The sequence below is a fragment of the Salmo salar genome, chromosome ssa13 (genome assembly GCF_905237065.1).
Source record: "Salmo salar chromosome ssa13, Ssal_v3.1, whole genome shotgun sequence".
Lineage (NCBI taxonomy): Eukaryota > Metazoa > Chordata > Actinopteri > Salmoniformes > Salmonidae > Salmo > Salmo salar.
This window is the reverse complement of record NC_059454.1, coordinates 24,074,948-24,093,107: the sequence shown is the minus strand read 5'-3', so window position 1 is coordinate 24,093,107 and position 18,160 is coordinate 24,074,948. Positions and strand designations below refer to the sequence as shown.

The following is an 18,160-nucleotide window of genomic DNA, read 5'->3' as shown; positions in this document are numbered from 1 at the left end:
TCTTCCATTTAAGAAGGATGGAGGCCACTGTGTTCTTGTGGACCTTCAATGCTGCAGAAATGTTTTGGTACCCTTCCCCTTCATTTTTGTTGGTGACACTTATATTTAGATCATTTGCAGCTGTCTATAAAGTGTGCGAGTTTGAGCATATCTACGTAGTCCTATATGGAGAAAAATAATGTATCAGCACAAATTAAATTGATCAATAAAAGCCCCACTCATGGTCTACCTAAATTAAACTTGTTTTTGACTGTATGGAACACAATACCGCAGAGGAGTTTAGAAGGGAGCTCCTATACAGCTGTTGCAAGAGAACAGTGGTTGCAAAAACAATGATTGATAGGCATGTTAAACTTTTTAAATTCAACCGTTATTGGGTTAAAATATACATATACATTTGTGAACAGCCATCCACAACAACCACAATCTGTAAGACCCAAATAGCTAAATGAGAAAGCAGCAGTGTGACTCACATCAATGCGCTATGTAGATATCAATAATAAGTGACATCCGTATCGCCTGTAGGCTACACCACTGCTGTCGTCCTTACCTCCAAGCCTTTATTCAAGTTGGATAATCTTTGGATGCCAACAGCAGTCGCGACATTGGAAGACATAGCTTGGACTTTAGCCTATAAAAGCCTATTCCTGCTTTAGAAAATACTATATCATACACTGCAGTTGAGGAACAATGGGAAAGTTAATCTGCTTTAAAACTTGATGAACTTGTAACCCCACGTTTGAGAAAATGGCCCGTGAATGTTTTGGTACACCTACTGGAGAGCTCTTCTTTGTCTACACCTATTCAGCATCATTCACACCCATTTCTTTAAGGATTCGCTTGTGAGGCCATGTGCTAAACAGAGTGAGTAAGGTAGTGTAATAAACAACCAAAGATTTCAAGACTAAAAGTGGTGAAAGTATTACTAAAAAGTAGAAGAATACAGAATGTGTAAACGGCAGAGTGAAATGGTTACTTACATAGAGGAGTCTTTTGTTTAGACGTGTAGCTAGCTAGCTAGCTAAAGAATGAACCATAATCCCAAACCATACTACCATGCACTATGCATGAATCTGCAGGTAGCTAAAGCTAACCAACTAACTTCAATGTTAGCTAGCTAGCTAACAATAGGCTATAACTAGCAATGCAAATGACTTTGTGAGATACAAATAATATTACTACACAGATCATACACATAACATTAGCTAGTAAGCCAGCCAGCTAACATTAGCTAGCTAGCTAACAGTATGCTTTAACTTGCAATGAAAGTAACTTTCTGACAAAATTAGAAATGTCTAATATCGGAAATTGTAGCTAGACTTTTACCTGTACACATGGATTAACACTTCTCCCTCACTGTCATGAAGGCCATGGTTGCCCTTAATTTGCAGATTTAATCCGGAGACAGGTGTTTTATACAACAGCCTTCTGTATTCTCTTTTCAACTCCCTCCGCATTTGCAATCATATTCTGCTTCCACCGGGCATTCCACTGATTTCAAAACTCGGTCAAATTATTCAGTGACAACAACACTGTTGATTGCTGTTTCTTCCCCATCACTGTCATCAAGTTCAATGAAAATGTTTTAACCTAAATCAGGGATTTCCTCATCTATTAATTTTCAAAGTCAGAGAGAATCAGCATGGCACGATCGTCCTCCAGAAACTTGTCCATCACAACTTTTTCCCACTGATCTTTGTCGATAGCACCTGTTAAATTCAGGGCATCAATGTTGAGAGTAGTAGTAACAGTTTTGCAGTTCTTAATGATAAAAAAAATGTGGTAGCAAGGATTATCTATACATATTGAGCAGCTCATGTTATAGACAGAAGCAAGCTACATGGGAGACCAATCAAACTTGTCATTGTCGTTCTGAAAAAGTATAAACACAAAAATGACAGGCTGCATGACATCAACATCCTGGGGGACCAAAATAGCATAACTGGTGCATTTTAACACCAATAAACCCACATTTTTCTGAAAATGTAACTAGCTAGACTCCCTTACCCGTATACATGGATGAACGCTTCTCCCTCTCTGTCACGGATGCCTTAGTTTGAAGATGTAATCCAGACAAGTGTTTCATACAACAGCCTTCTGTGTTCTCTTTCAGACTCCTTCCACATTTGTAATCAAACACCTGAATTTTCTCCATCTATCATACTCTGCTTCCACCGGGCGTTCCACTGATTTCAAAACTCGGTCCTCCAGAAAGTGGAGAGCCTTAGCAACACTTGTGCAGTTCTTTGTGGTATCTTTCAAAAAAGCCACTTTACAAGATTCAAAAGGCACTCGCACATCTGAGCAATCTTGTTACAGGTGCATGGCAACGGCCCGAGTTACACCAGGAACGCACAATCCCTCCATCAGTGCTCAGACTGTCCGCAATAGGCTGAGAGAGGCTGGACTGATGTTTGGTAGCACTTATTTATTTTTCCTTTGCCTCCAACCCCTTTCCATACGTGGAACGGATGTGGGTGGGGCTAGGTCTACATAGAGGTGCTGTTTTCAGAAAATTCACAAAAGCTCTGACGAAGGCCGTTAGGCCGATACGTAAGCTTATTAAATATCAGTGATACTATCAAGAACAGTGTGCGGTTTCCTTTTTTCCCTTCAAAAAAGCCACTTTAGAAAGGATGACCTACTGTACACATACTAAGCATCTCATGTTATAGACAGAAGCGTGCTACATGGCAGTCCAATCCGAACCCATCTCTCGGCATGTGCAGCCCAACCATTATCTCAGCCAATCATGGCTAGCGGGAAGGTTTTTCCATGGCTAAACCAACTAGACTCGTAATTTAACAATTGTATTCGTATTTACAGATGGCATACAAGTTTGCTATTAAGGCACATGAAAGTTTACATAATCCCGAAGGCATTTCTGCCCCCCAAAAATGTTTAGTGACTTGCGACATACGCCTAGCTTCCTGGAACAGGTCACAATTATACCCAGCTTAGGTCTCCAGCTATGTATTTGGTTTGCTAACTTGCTAGCTAAGTGGCTAGATGTCAAGATAAAGCTTCTTGGTTACAGCAGAGACATTCAATCCCCTCCTTCATCAAGTTCCCTATTGACTAAATAGTTTTGTTCGTCAAATAAAAATAATAATAATACCTAGTAATACCATATACCCCGGTATGGTACAGAGATGGTGTCATGGTATGACAATCTGGATACCGCCCAACCTATCAAACATATACAAACAAACACACACAGTATAGAGAGAAGGAAGAGAAAGAGAGGCAGAGGAGAGGCAGAGGAAAGCATGTTTGGAGGAAAGCATGTTTGGTCACAGAAAAGACTGAAGGAGGAAGAAAAGATGATGAGAGACATTGAAAGAGAAAATAAAGTAATGGAGGAATGAGAGATAATGTAGTGATACGGAGAGGTAACAATATGACAGACACACAAGGAAGGGAGGGAGGCAGGGAGGGAGGGAAGGAGGGAGGGAGGGAGGGATGGATGGAGGGATAGAAAATAAGAGGTAAATTGATGGAGACAGAGGAAAACATTTTAGCTGAACCTCTGCTTGCTGTTCCAGCTCTGTCTTATCTGGAGACTGCTTATCTGACCTGACTCATTCCCAATGTTGGGCTAAAGCTAACACACACGCACACACACACACACACACACGCACGCACACACACACACACACACACACACACACACACACACACACACACACACACACACACACACACACACACACACACACACACACACTGTAAATAAGATCACACTGAAATGCACACAACATTCTCTCTTTCTTTTGCACAAACACACAATATCTCTGTTGAAGCACACAAATGTATGTACGCCAGAAAGTTTCCTCCATCACTCCTATAGAGAACAGATAAAAAAGCCCTTACCCTTGCAGAAATCTGAGTGCATAAAACATAAACATAAATACTTAACAGACCAGGAGGGAGGGAGAGAGAGAGAGAGAGAGAGAGAGAGAGAGAGAGAGAGAGAGAGAGAGAGAGAGAAAGTGGTACTGCCGTTGCTGTTACTAGCCCAGTTTTCAGAGTTATGCTAGAGTCCCATAAGGTCTCTCTTTCTGCCTCTCCTCAAGAGAGACTTGCATAAAGCGGGGTTTCTCTAAGAAGCCAGATGTCTAAGTGTGCCCCCTCTCACCCCTCTTTCATCTATCGCTTTCTCCCCTGACTCCTCTCTCCTACAACACACATGCCTTTCAACACTTTCTCTTCTTCCTCAATCTTTATACTGCTCTTCTTATCCTTAGCTGTCGCTTTCCTTCTTGATTGTTTTTACCTGTAGACTTCTCAGATACAAGCCTCTGGGCCTTTTCTCTTTCCCTTTGTTTCCCCCTGGTCTATGAAGTGTAGACTCAGTGACAGCAGCTCTGTAGAGTTAGTACATTACAGTACAGTGAAGTGTAGTGTGTAATGGTGAATTGTTTTAGAGGTTCCGTGGTGCTCTACATAATTATTGACTTGTCTAAGTAGTGGGCCTGGTGTAAACACTGTAGATCAACACTGATGAGGCTGGCAGGCTAGCTAGTGCCCCTAGACAACATGTTAAGAAAATAAAGAGGAAGCATGTGTGTTTATGTTGGAGGGTGTGTGTGTGCATGTATGCATGTGTATGTGCACGCTTGTGTGTTCATGTGGCTGAGCATCTGTGTGTGCATGTGTGGATGTCACTGTGTGTGTGTGTCAGTGCATGTGGTTATGGAAGGTTGAGAGGCTGCTGCTGAGCTAAGCTGTCTAATCCTCCTGATTTGGAGTCACAGTCTAATTGGGATATTTACTCAGTAATTAGCAGGTGAGGGAGACACTGGGAGTGTAATTGGGAATTCCAGGGAAGAGACATATTATCCTGACAGGTCCCGTCCCCCCGTCTGTCTGTCTGTCTGTCTGTCTGTCTGTCTGTCTGTCTGTCTGTCTGTCTGTCTGTCTGTCTGTCTGTCTGTCTGTCTGTCTGTCTGTCTGTCTGTCTGTCTGTCTGTCTGTCTGTCTGTCTGTCTGTCTGTCTGTCTGTCTGTCTGTCTGTCTGTCTGTCTGTCTGTCTGTCTGTCTGCCTGCCTGCCTGCCTGCCTGCCTGCCTGCTGTCTGTAGCCCATTAACAGCAGTCTGGTACAGGTGGAAGAGAGGGAGGGACACACACATACACACAAACAAACAAACACTTTTCACAAAAACACATGTACATACCGTTATAATCAAATCTCTATGAATATTTCAGCATTCTAAGGGTTGGTTGCAGCACCATGGACAGCTCAGCAAAGTGGCACAGCTGTTGTGGTTTCCCTTGGTCCTATACAAACTACATGACCAAAAGTATGCAGACAACTGCACGTAAAACATCTCATTTCTTCTAATTATGGGCACTAATATGGAGTTGGTCCCCTCTTTGCTGCTATAACTTCTGGGAAGGCTTTTCACTGGAAGTTGGAACATTGCTGCGGGGACTTGCTTCTTTTCAGTGATTAGGCCTGGCTCGCAGTCGGCATTCCAATTCATCCCAAAGGTGTTCGATGGGGTTGAGGTCAGAGCTCTGTGCAGGCCAGTCAAGTTCTTCCACACCGATCTTGACAGAGGGACATTGTCATGCTGAAACAGAAAAGGGCCTTCCCCAAACCGTTGCCACAAAGTTGGAAGCACAGAATTGTCTAGAATGTCATTGTATGCTGTAGCATTAAGATTTCCCTTCACTGGAACTAAGGGGCCTAACCCGAACCATGAAAGATGATTCCTCCTCCACTATGTCTAATCACTCTGACATCAATGCAAATGTAATTGAAAAGGAGTGCCCATTAGCTCATGGTGTACAACATTCCTATAGGCTATGCAATTGCATGAGAAAACAGTTTTGATGGCCTCTATTAAAAAGAGGAGAATCCCATAAGCTTTCTATAGGCTGGGCCTGCTATATTTATTTATCAACTTTCCTAATATTAAGCACATTGCTTTGCTTTACAACATGAGTATAGCCTACTTGGCTGGCATGAAAATGAACCATGGGAAAAGCGTACTCCATTCGCTATTTAAGTGCATAGTCCTCCATTCGCTATTTAAGTGCATAGATTACATGTATTTTTTCCCCATGCCCCTGTTCCGAGACAGGTGTATGATAATGGTTCATTTTAAGTCAAAACAAAGATATATTATTTACTATATGTAAAGATAAAATTAAATTAAGAATAGTCTGATGGGGCCTCCTGAGTGGCGCAGCTGTCTAAGTCACTGCATCTCAGTGTTGCGGCATCACTACAGCCTGGGGTTCGATCCCAAGCTGTGTCACAACGGGTTGGGACCGGGAGTCCCATAGGGCGGCGCACAATTGGCCCAGTGTCGTCCAGGTTAGGTAAGGGTTTGGCCGGGGGAGCTCTACTTGGCTCATCACGCTCTAGCAACTCCATGTGGTGGGCCGGGCCGCTGTAGGCTAATTTCGGTCATCAGTTGAACGGTGTTTCCTGCCCTGTGCAACTAGGTCCTGGACTTCCTGACAGGGCGCCCCCAGGTGGTGAAGATAGGAAACAACACCTTCACTACGCTGATCCTCAACAGAGGGGCCCCACAAAGGTGTGTGCTCAGCCCCCTCCTGTACTCCCTGTTCACCCATGACTGCGTGGCCACGCATGCCTCCAACTCAATCATCAAATTTACAAGCGACACAACAGTTGTAGGCCTGATTATCAACAATAACGAGACAGCCTACAGGGAGGAGGTGAGGGCTCTGGTGGAATGGTGCCAGGAAAATAACCTCTCCCTCAACGTCAACAAAACGAAGGATTTAGACTTGATAGTGGACTTCACGAGACAACAGAGAGCGCACGCTCTATATTGATATATCCATATCAACGGGATCGCAGTGGAGAAGGTGAAAGCTTCAAGTTCCTCGGCATACACATCAATGACAATCATAAATGGTCCACCCACACAGATGGTGGTGAAACAGCACCTCTTCAACCTCAGGAGGCTGAAGAAATTAGGCTTGGCCCCTAAGACCCTCACAAACTTTTACATATGTACAATTTAGATGTATCACAGCCCGGTACGGCAACTGCACCACCGCAACCTGTTCACCACGCTATCATCCAGAAGGCGAGGTCAGTACAGGTGCATCAAATCTGGGACCAAAAGACTGAAAAACAGCTTCTATATCAAGGCCATCAGATTGTTAAATAGCCATCACTCACAACTGCGAACTGGCTGCTGCCCTATGTACATAGACATGGAATCACTGGTCACTTTAAATGGAACTGGTCACTTTAAAGTGACACACCGCCCCAGACCATGACGGACCCTCCATCTCCAAATCGATCCTGCTCCAGAGTACAGGCCTCAATGTAACGCTCATTCCTTCGACGATAAACACGAATCCGACCATCACCCCTGGTGAGACAAAACCGCGACTCGTCAGTGAAGAGCACTTTTTGCCCGTCCTGTCTGGTCCAGCGACGGTGTGTTTGTGCCCATAGGCGACATTGTTGCCAGTGATGTCTGGTGAGGACCTGCCTTACAACAGGCCTACTACAAGCCCTCAGTCCAGCCTCTCTCAGCCTATTGCGGACAGTCTGAGCACTGATGGAGGGATTGTGCGTTCCTGGTGTAACTCGGGCCGTTGTTGTTGCCATCCGGTACCTGTCCCGCAGGTGTGATGTTCGAATGTACCGATTCTGTCCAGGTGTTGTTACACGTGGTCTGCCACTGCTAGGACAATCAGCTGTCCATCCTGTCTCCCTGTAGCGCTGTCTTAGGCGTCTCACTGTACGGACATTGCAATTTATTACCCTGGCCACATCTGCAGTCCTCATGCCTCTTGAGGCATGCCTAAGGCACGTTCACGCAGATGAGCAGGGACCCTGGGCATCTTTCTTTTGGTGTTTTTCAGAGTCAGTAGAAAGACCTCTTTAGTGTCCTAAGTTTTCATAACTGTGACCTTAATTGCCTACCGTCTGTAAGCTGTTAGTGTCTTAGCGACCGTTCCACAGGTGCATGTTCATTAATTGTTTATGGTTCTTCAGGATAGGGTCTATTTTTCTCAATTTCCGCCTGACTGACATGCCCAAAGTAAACTGCCTGTTGCTCAGACCCTGAATTCAGGATATGCATATAATTGATACCATTGGAAAACACTTGAGTTTGTAGAAATGTTAAAATAATGTTTGAGAGTATAACACAATAGATATGGTAGGAGAAAATCCAAATAAAAACCAACCGGAAATCTTTTTTTTTTGAGAGCACATGCTCTTCCAATGGAACATTTTGGGAAAAAATTTAATCTAGCTCCCGTTATGCAATTCCTATGGCTTCCACTGTATGTCAGTAGTCTTTGTTCAAGGTTTCAGGCTTGTTTCTTCCCAAATGAGGAAGAATAACGAGATTTGATACAGGGACACAGACTTAGAAATCAGTGTATGCGCACGCAATGAAGAGGACACGCGCCTGCTAATATCGTTTTCCTATTGAACATGCTTCTTTCCGTATGAAATGTTTTAGTTTAATTACATTTTAGGGTATCTGAGGATTAAATAAAAACGTATTTTGACTTGTTTTAACAGTTTAGCAGTAGCTTTTTGGATTCCTTTCTCTGCATGTTGAATGAGTGGATTACTCAAATCGATGGCGCCAACTAAACTGACTTTTTGGGATATAAAGAAGGATTTTATCTAATAAAACGACACGACATGTTGTAGCTGGGACCCTTTGGATGACAAATCAGAGGAAGATTTTCAAAAAGTAAGTGAATATTTAATCACTATTTGTGAATTTATTAAACCTGTGCTGGTGGAAAAATATTTTGATGTGGGGTGCCATCCTCATACAATCGCATGGAATGCTTTCGCTGTAATGCCTACTGTAAATCGGACAGTACAGTTACATTAACAAGAATTTAAGCTTTTAACCAATATAAGACACTTGTATGTACATAAATGTTTAATATCCATAATTTGTATGATTATTTACTTGAATTGCGCGCTCTCTAGTTTCACCGGAAGTTGTCCCGTTAGCGGGACGCCTAGCCTTAGGTTCATTGAACAAACATGGGGAACAGAGTTTAAACCCTTTACAATGAAGATCTGTGAAGTTATTTGGATTTTTACTAATTATCTTTGAAAGACAGGGTCCTGAAAAAGGGACGTTTATTTTTTGCTGAGTTTATTTATATATTTCTTAATTCTGTTATTTTACTTTTAGATTTGTGTGTATAGTTGTGAATAGTTAGATACTACTGCACTGTTGGAGCTAGGAACACAAGCATTTTGCTACACCCGCAATAACATCTGCCAAATATGTGTATGTGACCAATAAAATTTGATTTGATTTCATTCACTTGTAGCCTAATTCTTAGGTGAAATACCTGTGAAAAGGACCTGATCACGTGACGGGCATTGGCTACATCTGAGAGAGCCATGTGAGTGAGAGGTGCTTCGGAGCACCGCAGACGGGAGAAGGGAATTATAATTTGTTTATTATATTCAACCCAAGGGCACAATGGCCACTTTGGCCACAAAAGGCATGGATTTTTTTAGGGTGCATTATGGCCACACAAGGGGGATGCTGCCGGGAAATTTGAGGCCTGGTGAGGATATTATCAAGTGCTCGTCAAATTGTGAATTAGAGACTGATAAAATGTGTGCAGCTTGCAACTTTTTTCAAATCATCATTGGAGTTCCATCATGCAGCCGTAGAATGTATTAAACATCAAAACATATAGCCCAACGTTTGTATCACAAATAAAGTTGCATAAATAACTCTAAATTAAGCATATAGGAGGATCAGTTTTGTTGTTAACCGCTCAACACAGAATAGCCACGTGTGCACTTTCTTTGAAAACGTTTGAAGAAAATATCCTTTCTATTTTATTAAGCTGTGTTCAATTGTGTTCTTCATTATATCAAATAATTTAAAAGATTGCCACAGAATTCTAAGCAAATCTTGTCTGCTAAATTAACTAGTGTAGCCATATCAGGGCCTAACATAAGGACAACTCAGAGTTTGCTATTCTGTCCATCCGAAATAGACTACATTTTCTTCATATCATATTTCTTTAGACCTGTCTAAATATATAATGGATTTATTGTGATGGTGTAGATGGATTACATTAGACTTTCTAAAATGGAGATGTTCCAAAGGTCCGCATCAGTGGCTTGTAGGCTACAGTATGTGTGGAAGCCAGGAGATGCTAAACGTGTTTATGCTAATTAACGGTCAATTACCGTGAGACCTGCAGTAATTTGCTTGACAATTACCAGCTGACAAAATGTCATGACCGGCACAGCCCTACACACAGCTCCAAGAACCATTTCACCACAGTGTTCCTTTTCAAAGTGCCTGGGCTCCCATTAAGGTGAGTGATGGGGCCCGGGATAGGGGCTAAGGTACAGGTGTAAGGTGTAGAGTAGGAAGAACAGGGGAGGGGACAGCCAGGGGAGGGGATAAACGAATCCCTTTGCTTCTAATTACGTCAGACAGACAGACAGACAGACAGACCAGCCCACACTGGCAAAGCTGTCACCAGGCTCAAGGTTTGTTGCTGAGGAGAGAACCATGGGTGTAGAGGCAACCTAACGTGTGTGAGAGAGAGACAAAATGTCTGGTGTGTAAAATGGATTATTGTTTCTGCACAACCTAAAGAAAATTATACATTGACCTCCTTGTACTCATTATGCAATTGTTTATACATTGAGTACACAAAACATTAGGAACAACTTCCTAATATTGAGTTGCACCATCCCCTATTGCCCTAAGAACCGCCTCAATTCGTCGGGACATGGACTCTACAAGGTGTCCAGCGTTCCACAGGGATGCTGGCCGATGTTGACTCCAATGCTTCCCACAGTTGCGTCAAGTTGGCTGGATTTCCTTTAGGTGGTGGACCATTCTTGATACACACAGGAAACCCAGCAGCGTTGCAGTTCTTGTCACACTCAAACTGGTTTGCCTGGCACCTACTACCATACCCCATTCAAAGGCACTTAAATCTTTTGTCTTGCTCATTCACCCTGTGAATGGCACACATACACAATTAATGTGTCAATTGTCTCAAGGCTTAAAATGTATTATTTAAACTGTCTCCTTAACTTCCTCTACACTGATTGAAGAGGATTTAACAAGTGACATCAATAAGGGATCATAGATTTCACCTGGATTCACCTGGTCAGTCTATGTCATGGAAAGAGTCCCTAATGTTTTGTACACTCGGTGTATTTGACCATTGAGTGCTTTGTTTGACTCTGTGTATGTTTGATCACTGGTTGCTCTGCTTAACTGTTTATATTCTTCTCTCTGTGTGTTTGTCTTGTAGAAAGTGTCCCAGTACAGCATCATCGTCCAGGCCACGGACATGGAGGGCAACCTAAACTTTGGCCTGTCCAACACGGCCACCGCCATCATCTCTGTCACAGATATCAATGACAATCCACCCGAGCTCACCTCCAGAACTGTGAGTGGATGGAGGAGAGAGAGAGGAGAGGAACATGGAGGGGGAGGGAAAGGGAAGGGGCAAGATGGGGAAGGTATGGGAGATGGAGGAGTGGAAGTCAGGGAGAAGGGTAGAAGATGAGAGGGATGAGGAGAGCGGGAGAGGGGAAGGGGTGAAACACAGCCCTTGCATCATCTCAGAGAAAGCACACACACCTGACCTGAGTGATATAAATGCCCAATCTTCAGCTTTCATCACCCAGAAAACAATAGCAAGTAGACCTATATATGATAATAGTGGTGATAATGGTTATGAGGATGATCCTTAACGTATATAAAAGAAAAGGTCATTCCTGGAGGCACAAGACCAAATCAAAGTAAAGAATGAAGTGTGTGATCAAACGGCATGGAGACTAGCACACATTGCTGCCAACATATCCATACATCTTCTGGTTACCCGGGGAATGTTGATTGTTATAGTTCCCCCAGCAGTGATGAGTACCTCTTAACCAAGCCTGGTCTCAAAAAGTGCATGCACACGCACACACCAAAGAGACAGACACACACACAGTCGTACCCTGGAGGCACTATGCTGTCAGACATAGTAAATGTGTGGAGGGTGAAGGGAGGGATGCAGGGATAGGGGAGGTGGGGTGGGGTGAGGAGGGGTGGAGGTGGGAGGTGGGGGGAGGCAAGGAGTAGAAGCAGTATTCCTGATAGTTGGGAACTGAGAAAACTCCAAAAGTTATTTGTTATCCAGATGGCTGGAATGGGTAGGATGGCTAAAAGAGTAATGGAGGGTTAGCTGAGAGGAAACAGTAAGTAAGGGGATTTTCTGGCACTAATTTCTACAGCGAGGTGCTTGACACAATGGTGTATAGGGAGCAATGATTCTGTGTTACTTTGTTGGAGCGTGTGAGGGTGTGTATAGCAGAGGAGGGGTATACTTCAGACCTTTTAAGTTATTTATGTGTAAGCAATTAAGAAGATAACTCATCTTATGGTTGTAAGCAAAGATATGTCAGGACATGAGCTGAATTGGAATCTGGGTCCTGGGTATGTGTGACAGGTACAACACAGTGCAGGTGGTAATAGTTTGTATATGAGTTAACTTATATGCCTTATGTGGCAAACACAATGAAATATCCCTCTCACACCCCATCAGCTAGAGAAGGTGAGGTGGGAAAGAGAGAAAGAGAGAGAGAGAGAAGCTTTAGCGTTGATCTGAGATTGTTGTAAAATTTGGGGACAGGCCCTTGAGAATGTGTAGTCGTGTGTGTGTGTGTGTGTGTGTGTGTGTGTGTGTGTGTGTGTGTGTGTGTGTGTGTGTGTGTGTGTGTGTGTGTGTGTGAGAGAGAGAGAGTCTGTCTCATTAACCCTGTGTCAGTCATTAAGGCGTGCTGAGCCCTCCGGTGGCCCAGGGGGTGATCTGAGCTGATTAATTCAGCTGTTTATCAGCGCTCCAGTGCAACAGGAAACAGCTTATTCAGGTGAAGAGCTTCACGGTACAATCATTAGGAGAGCACTGAGAGGTGAGGAAGAAGGGGAGGAACGAAGGACATTTAGCAAGAGAGAGGGAGATGGGGAGAGAGCAGGGAAGACAGGGATATAAGAAAGGTAAGAGACAGAAGTGAGAGGAAAGAAAGGGACATCAGAAAGATGACCTAACAGTATAGATTATGATGCTTCACACATACAGTGTCTTCAGAAAGTACTCTATTCTCACCCCTTGACTTTTTCCACATTTTGTTGTGTTACAAAATGGGATTAAAATGGATTTAATTAAAACATTTTGTCAACGATCTACACAAACTTGACTGTATTGTTAAAGTGGAAAAATTTTGAACAATTGTAAAACATTTATAAAAATTAAACACTAAAATATCAATACATGTAAGAATCACCATTGGCAGCTATTACAACTGTAAGTCTTTCTGGGTAAGTCTCTAAGAGCTTTGCACACATGGATTGTACAATATTTGCATCTTATTATTTTTGTACTTCTTCAAGCTCCGTCAAGTTGGTTGTTGATCAATACTAGACAGCTATTTTCAAGTCTTTCTGTAGATTTTCAAGCCGATTTAAGTCAAAACTCTAACTAGGCTACTCAGGAACATTCAATGTCGTCTTGGTAAGCAACTCCAGTGCACTGTATTTTTGGCCTGTTGTTTTAGGTTATTGTCCTGCTGAAAGGTGAATTTGTCTCTCAGTGTCTGGTGGAAAGCAGACTGAACCAGGTTTTCCCTAGGATTTTGCTTGTGCTTAGCTCTAGTCTTTTTATCATAAACTCCCTAGTCCTTGCCAATGAGATGCATTCCCATAACATAATGAAGCTACCACCATGCTTTAAAATATGAAGAGTGGTACTCAGGACATAAAGTACATTTCTTTGCCACATTCTTTGCAGTTTTACTTTAATGCCTTATTGCAAACATGATGCATGTTTTGGAATATTTGTATTCTGTACAGGCATCCTTATTTTTACTCTGTCAACTAGGTTAGTATTGTGGAGTAACTACAGTACATTGTTGTTCCATCCTAAGTTTTTTCCTATCACAGCCATTAAACTCTGTAACTGTTTTCAAGTTACAATTGGCCTCATGGTGAAAACATCTGAGTTAGCAACTGAGTTAGGAAGGAGGCCTGTATCTTTGTAGTGACTGGGTGTATTGATACAGCATCCAAAGTGTAATTAATAACTTCACCATGCTCAAAGAGATATTCACTGTCTTCCTCTGTCGGTGGGTTAAAGGAGAAGAGAGTGAAGAGAGCGTGGTAGGTAAGAAGCGACTAAGGAGCTACAGTATTAGATATGATGTACTATTCTAGCTATGCCATGTCCATTCGGAGAACATACACACACAGTCAGTCCCATTTTAAATCAGACCCTTTTTTACTGCATTAGGATGCTACAGTTGTGGTAGCGTAATGATGATAGAAGTTTGTAACGGATAGAGTCTCATCCACTGTATTTGTGTGGATTAAAGTGCATTTCAATCATCCAGCACAGTTGGGGGTAGCTAAATAAATGTTCTGGCTGATATTGATGATGATTGGCCCTGTTATTTTGCAAAGTAAAGGTCTTGGAACCACGATGAGCAGAGCACTTTTTACAAGCTCCCTCTATAAATCATTCAGTTCACCAGTAGGCTACATAAAATCAATTTTGTCGACAACGCAGGCCATTATGCAAATATTTAGGGTTTGCAGTAAATCTATCAAAGCGTCGCAGAAATAGAACGTTTGGGGAATTTCTCTTTAATGTTTGAGATTAATATTTCATCAGGCCTATCAGAGGCTGGCCTATTTTTCAAGGTGGGCAGACAGGCAGTGGGTGGAGTTTGTGTGTGTTTCAAAGTGGATGTGTTTGTCTGTTTGTGTGATTATCTGTAATAGAGTATTGCTGTGTTCGAATACTCATACTAACCGCACTGATCATACTATTTGTGACGTAAATTGAGTATGTAGTATGTTTATTGGTCAAAGTATGGATATAATTAATATGCTAAAAGTTCCCGGATGTCGAACTACATTCGCCCAAAATACGAAGTATACAAGCAGTGGACACTATTTCCGTGCTTTAAGGGCCCATAATGCAATTCTTCAGAAAATGGGCGTGACTTCACAACGTTTTCAGATTTGAAGAAAATGGTGGAAAATATGCTGCCAAAGTCCAATGAGAGCAGATACAAATTCATTGCTTTAACTAATTATGACAAATGTTAAGAAAATGTTGAGCAATGTAATAAAGTAATGACTTTTCAAATAAGTTACGATATACGTTATGTTGGCTGACAATTTGTTAGCTACGCTATTCTTACGAACCGCATAGCATATCATTACAGCAGTATGTACCGGTATGTTAGCTAGCCACATAACATTAGTTGGCTACTAATACATCGAACTTGCCAGTATATTAACTATATGCTATCTAACTAACTACCCAAAGTTTATTGACTTGATTATTCACGTCATTCTTAGCATAGCTAAGTGGGATGGTCATTGTGCATTCTCAATGGACATTGTTAATGAAGTCGTAAGATGTCTAGCTAGTAAGTTGTTACGCTAACAAGCTAGCCAGAAGTTGCATAGCAACAGCATCAACTTCCGGGAGACAGGCGAAGCGCTAGTACCATCAACTGAAAGGATACCATTTGTTTACAGTATACTAAAATGAACTTATAGTATGTAGTATATACTCATTAATAATTACAGTGGGGCAAAAAAGTATTTAGTCAGCCACCAATTGTGCAAGTTCTCCCACTTAAAAAGATGAGAGAGGCCTGCAATTTTCATCATAGGTACACGTCAACTATGACAGACAAAATGAGGAAAAAAAATCCAGAAAATCACATTGTAGGATTTTTAATGAATTTATTTGCAAATTATGGTGAAAAATAAGTATTTGGTCACCTACAAACAAGCAAGATTTCTGGCTCTCACAGACCTGTAACTTCTTCTTTAAGAGGCTCCTCTGTCCTCCACTCGTTACCTGTATTAATGGCACCTGTTTGAACTTGCTTTCAGTATAAAAGACACCTGTCCACAACCTCAAACAGTCACACTCCAAACTCCACTATGGCCAAGACCAAAGAGCTGTCAAAGGACACCAGAAACAAAATTGTAGACCTGCACCACCTATCTGCAATAGGTAAGCAGCTTGGTTTGAAGAAATCAACTGTGGGAGCAATTATTAGGAAATGGAAGACATACAAGACCACTGATAATCTCCCTCGATCTGGGGCTCCACGCAAGATCTCACCCCGTGAGGTCAAAATGATCACAAGAACGGTGAGCAAAAATCCCAGAACCACACGGGGGGACCTAGTGAATGACCTGCAGAGAGCTGGGACCAAAGTAACAAAGCCTACCATCAGTAACACACTACGCCGCCAGGGACTCAAATCCTGCAGTGCCAGACGTGTCCCCCTGCTTAAGCCAGTACATGTCCAGGCCCGTCTGAAGTTTGATAGAGAGCATTTGGATGATCCAGAAGAGGATTGGGAGAATGTCATATGGTCAGATGAAACCAAAATATAACTTTTTGGTAAAACTCAACTCGTCGTGTTTGGAGGACAAAGAATGCTGAGTTGCATCCAAAGAACACCATACCTACTATGAAGCATGGGGGTGGAAACATCATGCTTTGGGGCTGTTTTTCTGCAAAGGGACCAGGACAACTGATCCGTGTAAAGGAAAGAATGAATGGGGCCATGTATCGTGAGATTTTGAGTGAAAACCTCCTTCCATCAGCAAAAGCATTGAAGATGAAACGTGGCTGGGTCTTTCAGCATGACAATGATCCCAAACACACCGCCCGGGCAACGAAGGAGTGGCTTCGTAAGAAGCATTTCAAGGTCCTGGAGTGGCCTAGCCAGTCTCCAGATCTCAACCCCATAGAAAATCTTTGGAGGGAGTTGAAAGTCTGTGTTGCCCAGCGACAGCCCCAAAACATCACTGCTCTAGAGGAGATCTGCATGGAGGAATGGGCCAAAATAACAGCAACAGTGTGTGAAAACCTTGTGAAGACTTACAGAAAACGTTTGACCTGTGTCATTGCCAACAAAGGGTATATAACAAAGTATTGAGATAAACTTTTGTTATTGACCAAATACTTATTTTCCACCATAATTTGCAAATAAATTCATTAGAAATCCTACAATGTGATTTTCTGGATTTTTTTTCTCATTTTGTCTGTCATAGTTGAAGTGTACCTATGATGAAAATTACAGGCCTCTCTCATCTTTTTAAGTGGGAGAACTTGCACAATTGGTGGCTGACTAAATACTTTTTTGCCCCACTGTATGTGCTATACAGTACGTTAGTATGGGTATTCGAACACAGCTTTTGTGTGTGTGTATTGGTGTGTAGTTTATTCCTGTGAGTTTTAGAAAAAAGTAGACGTGTTTGTGTGCGTGCGTGTGTGCATGCATGTGTGTGTACCCCATGCTCAGTAGTGAGGAATAACCGCAGCCAGTAGGAACACCAGCTTTGCCTGCTTCTTGTTCTCCTGCCTCATCCTTACATCACCTGAGCCCCATGATGAATCACCCTGCCACCACCCTCTCTCCCTCTGCCTCTCCCCGCCTCCCCCTACCTCTCCCTACTTCTCCCTATACCTCCCCCAGCCTCCCCTACACCTCCCCCTGCCTCCCGTACACCTCCCCCTGCCTCCCCTACTCCTCCCCCTACACCTCCCCTGCCTCCCCTACACCTCCCCTACACCTCCCCCTGCCTCCACCTACACCTCCCCCAGCCTCCCCTACATCTCCCCTGCCTCCCCTACACCTCCCCCTGCCTCCCATACACATCCCCCTGCCTCCCGTACACCTCCCCTGCCTCCCTTACACCTCCCCCTACATCTCCCCCTGCCGTCCATACACCTCCCCTGCCTCCCTTACACCTCCCCCTGCCTCCCTTACACCTCCACCTACACCTCCGCCTGCCTCCACCTACACCTCCCCCTGCCTCCCCTACATCTCCCCTGCCTCCCCTACACCTCCCCCTGCCTCCCATACACATCCCCCTGCTTCCCGTACACCTCCCCTTGCCTCCCTTACACCTCCCCCTACATCTCCCCCTGCCGTCCATACACCTCTCTCTGCCTCCCTTACACCTCCCCCAGCCTCCCTTACACCTCCACCTACACCTCCGCCTGCCTCCACTACACCTCCCCCTGCCTCCCCTACACCGCCCCTGCCTCCACTACACCGCCCCTGCCTCCCGTACACCCCCCTGCCTTAGTGTGGTTATATATGGTCCCTAC

General features: G+C 43.3%; 1 protein-coding gene across 1 annotated transcript in view; it reads left to right on the top strand.

Annotated features, from left to right (window-relative positions):
* LOC106566735 (cadherin-4) overlaps nt 1–18,160 on the top strand; it is a 512,548-nt gene that overhangs the window by 444,401 nt on the left and 49,987 nt on the right. The window contains exon 9 of the mRNA XM_014135075.2: nt 11,279–11,416. Within this exon, the coding sequence (XP_013990550.1) occupies nt 11,279–11,416 (138 nt within the window). The remainder of the gene's footprint in view (nt 1–11,278; nt 11,417–18,160) is intronic.